Source organism: Salvelinus alpinus, chromosome 2, assembly GCF_045679555.1.
Source record: "Salvelinus alpinus chromosome 2, SLU_Salpinus.1, whole genome shotgun sequence".
NCBI lineage: Eukaryota > Metazoa > Chordata > Actinopteri > Salmoniformes > Salmonidae > Salvelinus > Salvelinus alpinus.
The window spans coordinates 8,256,929-8,261,263 of NC_092087.1; the positions used below are offsets into that span (position 1 = coordinate 8,256,929).

Sequence of the window (4,335 nt, forward strand, 5' to 3'; positions counted from 1 at the left end):
ATGGTGTTGGATGGACTGTACAGAGCAATGTCAACATAGAACACGGGCGTTAGACAAACACTCCAGCGCCCCTTCTCATCCATGCACCCTGCATCACCGTCCACGTTTGAAGAGCCACACTGTCATATAGCTAGAGAATCCGTCTTCTACTGCACATACATTGGAATGACTGTCCCAGTGATGTAGTGGTGAAATGGTGTAGTGGTTAAATGATGTAGTGGTGAAATGATGGAGCGGTGGAGCGGAGTAACGGTGGAGCGGTGGAGCGAAGTAACGGTGGAGCGGTGGAGCGGAGTAACGGTGGAGCGGTGGAGCGGAGTAACGGTGGAGCGGTGGAGCGGAGTAACGGTGGAGTGGAGTAACGGTGGAGCGGTGGAGCGGTGGAGCGGAGTAACGGTGGAGCGGTGGAGCGGAGTAACGGTGGAGCGGTGGAGCGGAGTAACGGTGGAGTGGAGTAACGGTGGAGCGGAGTAACGGTGGAGTGGAGTAACGGTGGAGCGGTGGAGCGGAGTAACGGTGGAGCGGTGGAGCGGAGTAACGGTGGAGTGGAGTAACGGTGGAGCGGAGTAACGGTGGAGCGGTGGAGCGGAGTAACGGTGGAGCGGTGGAGCGGAGTAACGGTGGAGCGGTGGAGCGGAGTAACGGTGGAGCGGAGTAACGGTGGAGCGGAGGAGCGGAGTAACGGTGGAGCGGTGGAGCGGAGTAACGGTGGAGCGGAGTAACGGTGGAGCGGTGGAGCGGAGTAACGGTGGAGCGGTGGAGCGGAGTAACGGTGGAGCGGAGTAACGGTGGAGCGGAGTAACGGTGGAGCGGTGGAGCGGAGTAACGGTGGAGCGGAGTAACGGTGGAGCGGTGGAGCGGAGTAACGGTGGAGCGGAGTAACGGTGGAGCGGTGGAGCGGAGTAACGGTGGAGCGGTGGAGCGGAGTAACGGTGGAGCGGAGTAACGGTGGAGCGGAGGAGCGGAGTAACGGTGGAGCGGAGTAACGGTGGAGCGGTGGAGCGGAGTAACGGTGGAGCGGAGTAACGGTGGAGCGGAGTAACGGTGGAGCGGAGTAACGGTGGAGCGGAGGAGCGGTGGAGCGGAGTAACGGTGGAGCGGTGGAGCGGAGTAACGGTGGAGCGGTGGAGCGGTGGAGCGGAGTAACGGTGGAGCGGTATTTATTATAATTTTTTAAGGTGGTTAAATGCTGATCGCCATTTGCTGTTAGTAAAGTAACGCACCATATACTTTCAATGCTTTCAAACGGTGGGTAAACGGCATTTAAGTCCTTCAACCCTCCACTACTACCCTCCACTACACCACTACTACCCTCCACTACACCACTACTACCCTCCACTACACCACTACAACCCTCCACCACACCACTACTACCCTCCACTACACCACTACTACCCTCCACTACTACCCTCCACTACACCACTACTACCCTCCACTACTACCCTCCACTACAACCATCCACTACACCACTACTACCCTCCACTACACCACTACTGCCCTCCACTACTACCCTCCACTACACCACTACTACCCTCCACTACACCACTACTACCCTCCACTACACCACTACTGCCCTCCACTACTACCCTCCACAACACCACTACTACTACACCACTACTACCCTCCACTACACCACTACTACCCTCCACTACACCACTACTACCCTCCACTACACCACTACTACTACACCAGTACTACTACACCACTACTACCCTCCACTATACCACTACTACCCTCCACTACTACCCTCCACTACACATTATAAAACAAGTAGATTCCATAGAGAACCATTATAAAACAAGTAGATTCCATAGAGAACCATTATAAAACAAGTAGGGCACATAGAGAACCATTATAAAACAAGTAGGCCCCATAGAGAACCATTATAAAACAAGTAGATTCCATAGAGAACCATTATAAAACAAGTAGGGCCCATAGAGAACCATTATAAAACAAGTAGGGCCCATAGAGAACCATTATAAAACAAGTGTAATGTCAGATTGAACAAAGTAAATAGACATTTTAACGTCATAGGACCAAGGACAGGGCTGGCAAACTGCTAGTGTGTTCAAGTTAGTCTACTGTGTTCTCTGGCTTAGGTAATCATTTCTATGGAGGAACTTCCTTGAGTTGAAATATTGACCAGGCACTTTAACATAATGCACTAAGTTAAATTAAACTGTTGATTCCAAGTCAGGATGTGAGCCTTCACCATTGAACTCCATTCAGGAAGACAGAATGTACCTTTTATAACCATTATAAAACAAGTAGGGTCCATAGAGAACCATTATAAAACAAGTAGGGTCCATAGAGAACCATTATGAAACAAGTAGATTCCATAGAGAACCATTATAAAACAAGTAGGGCCCATAGAGAACCATTATAAAACAAGTAGATTCCATAGAGAACCATTATAAAACAAGTAGGGCCCATAGAGAACCATTATAAAACAAGTAGGGTCCATAGAGAACCATTATAAAACAAGTAGGGCCCATAGAGAACCATTATGAAACAAGTAGGGCCCATAGAGAACCATTATATAACAAGTAGGGCACATAGAGAACCATTATAAAACAAGTAGGGCCCATAGAGAACCATTATAAAACAAGTAGGCCCCATAGAGAACCATTATAAAACAAGTAAGGCACATAGAGAACCATTATAAAACAAGTGGGGGCCATAGAGAACCATTATAAAACAAGTAAGGCACATAGAGAACCATTATAAAACAAGTAGGCCCCATAGAGAACCATTATAAAACAAGTAAGGCACATAGAGAACCATTATAAAACAAGTAGTGCTCATAGAGAACCATTATAAAACAAGTAGGGCACATAGAGAACCATTATAAAACAAGTAGGGTCCATAGAGAACCATTATAAAACAAGTAGGCCCCATAGAGAACCATTATAAAACAAGTAGGGTCCATAGAGAACCATTATAAAACAAGTAGGCCCCATAGAGAACCATTATAAAACAAGTAGGGGCCATAGAGAACCATTATAAAACAAGTAGGGCACATAGAGAACCATTATAAAACAAGTAGGGCCCATAGAGAACCATTATAAAACAGGAGTCCCATAGAGAACCATTATAAAACAAGTAGGGCCCATAGAGAACCATTATGAAACAAGTAGTGCCCATAGAGAACCATTATAAAACAAGTAGGGCCCATAGAGAACCATTATAAAACAAGTAGGGCCCATAGAGAACCATTATAAAACAAGTAGGGCCCATAGAGAACCATTATAAAACAAGTAGGGCCCATAGAGAACCATTATAAAACAAGTAGGGCCCATAGAGAACCATTATAAAACAAGTAGGGCACATAGAGAACCATTATAAAACAAGTAGGGCCCTTAGAGAACCATTATAAAACAAGTAGGGCCCTTAGAGAACCATTATAAAACAAGTAGGGCCCTTAGAGAACCATTATAAAACAAGTAGGGCCCTTAGAGAACCATTATAAAACAAGTAGGGCCCTTAGAGAACCATTATAAAACAAGTAGGGCCCTTAGAGAACCATTATAAAACAAGTAGGGCCCATAGAGAACCATTATAAAACAAGTAGGCCCCATAGAGAACCATTATAAAACAAGTAGGGCCCATAAAGAACCATTATAAAACAAGTAGGGCCCATAGAGAACCATTATAAAACAAGTAGGGCCCATAGAGAACCATTATAAAACAAGTAGGCCCCATAGAGAACCATTATAAAACAAGTAGGGCCCATAGAGAACCATTATAAAACAAGTAGGGCCCATAGAGAACCATTATAAAACAAGTAGGCCCCATAGAGAACCATTATAAAACAAGTAGGGCCCATAGAGAACCATTATAAAACAAGTAGGCCCCATAGAGAACCATTATAAAACAAGTAGGGCCCTTAGAGAACCATTATAAAACAAGTAGGGCCCATAGAGAACCATTATAAAACAAGTAGGGCCCTTAGAGAACCATTATAAAACAAGTAGGGCCCTTAGAGAACCATTATAAAACAAGTAGGGCCCATAGAGAACCATTATAAAACAAGTAGGGCCCTTAGAGAACCATTATAAAACAAGTAGGGCCCATAGAGAACCATTATAAAACAAGTAGGGTCCATAGAGAACCATTATAAAACAAGTAGGGCCCATAGAGAACCATTATAAAACAAGTAGGGTCCATAGAGAACCATTATAAAACAAGTAGGGCCCTTAGAGAACCATTATAAAACAAGTAGGGCCCTTAGAGAACCATTATAAAACAAGTAGGGCCCATAGAGAACCATTATAAAACAAGTAGGGCCCTTAGAGAACCATTATAAAACAAGTAGGGTCCATAGAGAACCATTAT

The 4,335-nt window shown here is 45.2% G+C and overlaps 1 protein-coding gene across 1 annotated transcript in view; it reads right to left on the reverse strand.

Moving 5' to 3' along the window:
* Nucleotides 1-205: 205 nt before the first annotated feature.
* Nucleotides 206-4,335, reverse strand: part of LOC139568827 (uncharacterized) — a 34,815-nt gene continuing 30,685 nt past the window's right edge. The window contains exon 4 of the mRNA XM_071390925.1: nucleotides 206-1,203. Within this exon, the coding sequence (XP_071247026.1) occupies nucleotides 206-1,203 (998 nt within the window). The remainder of the gene's footprint in view (nucleotides 1,204-4,335) is intronic.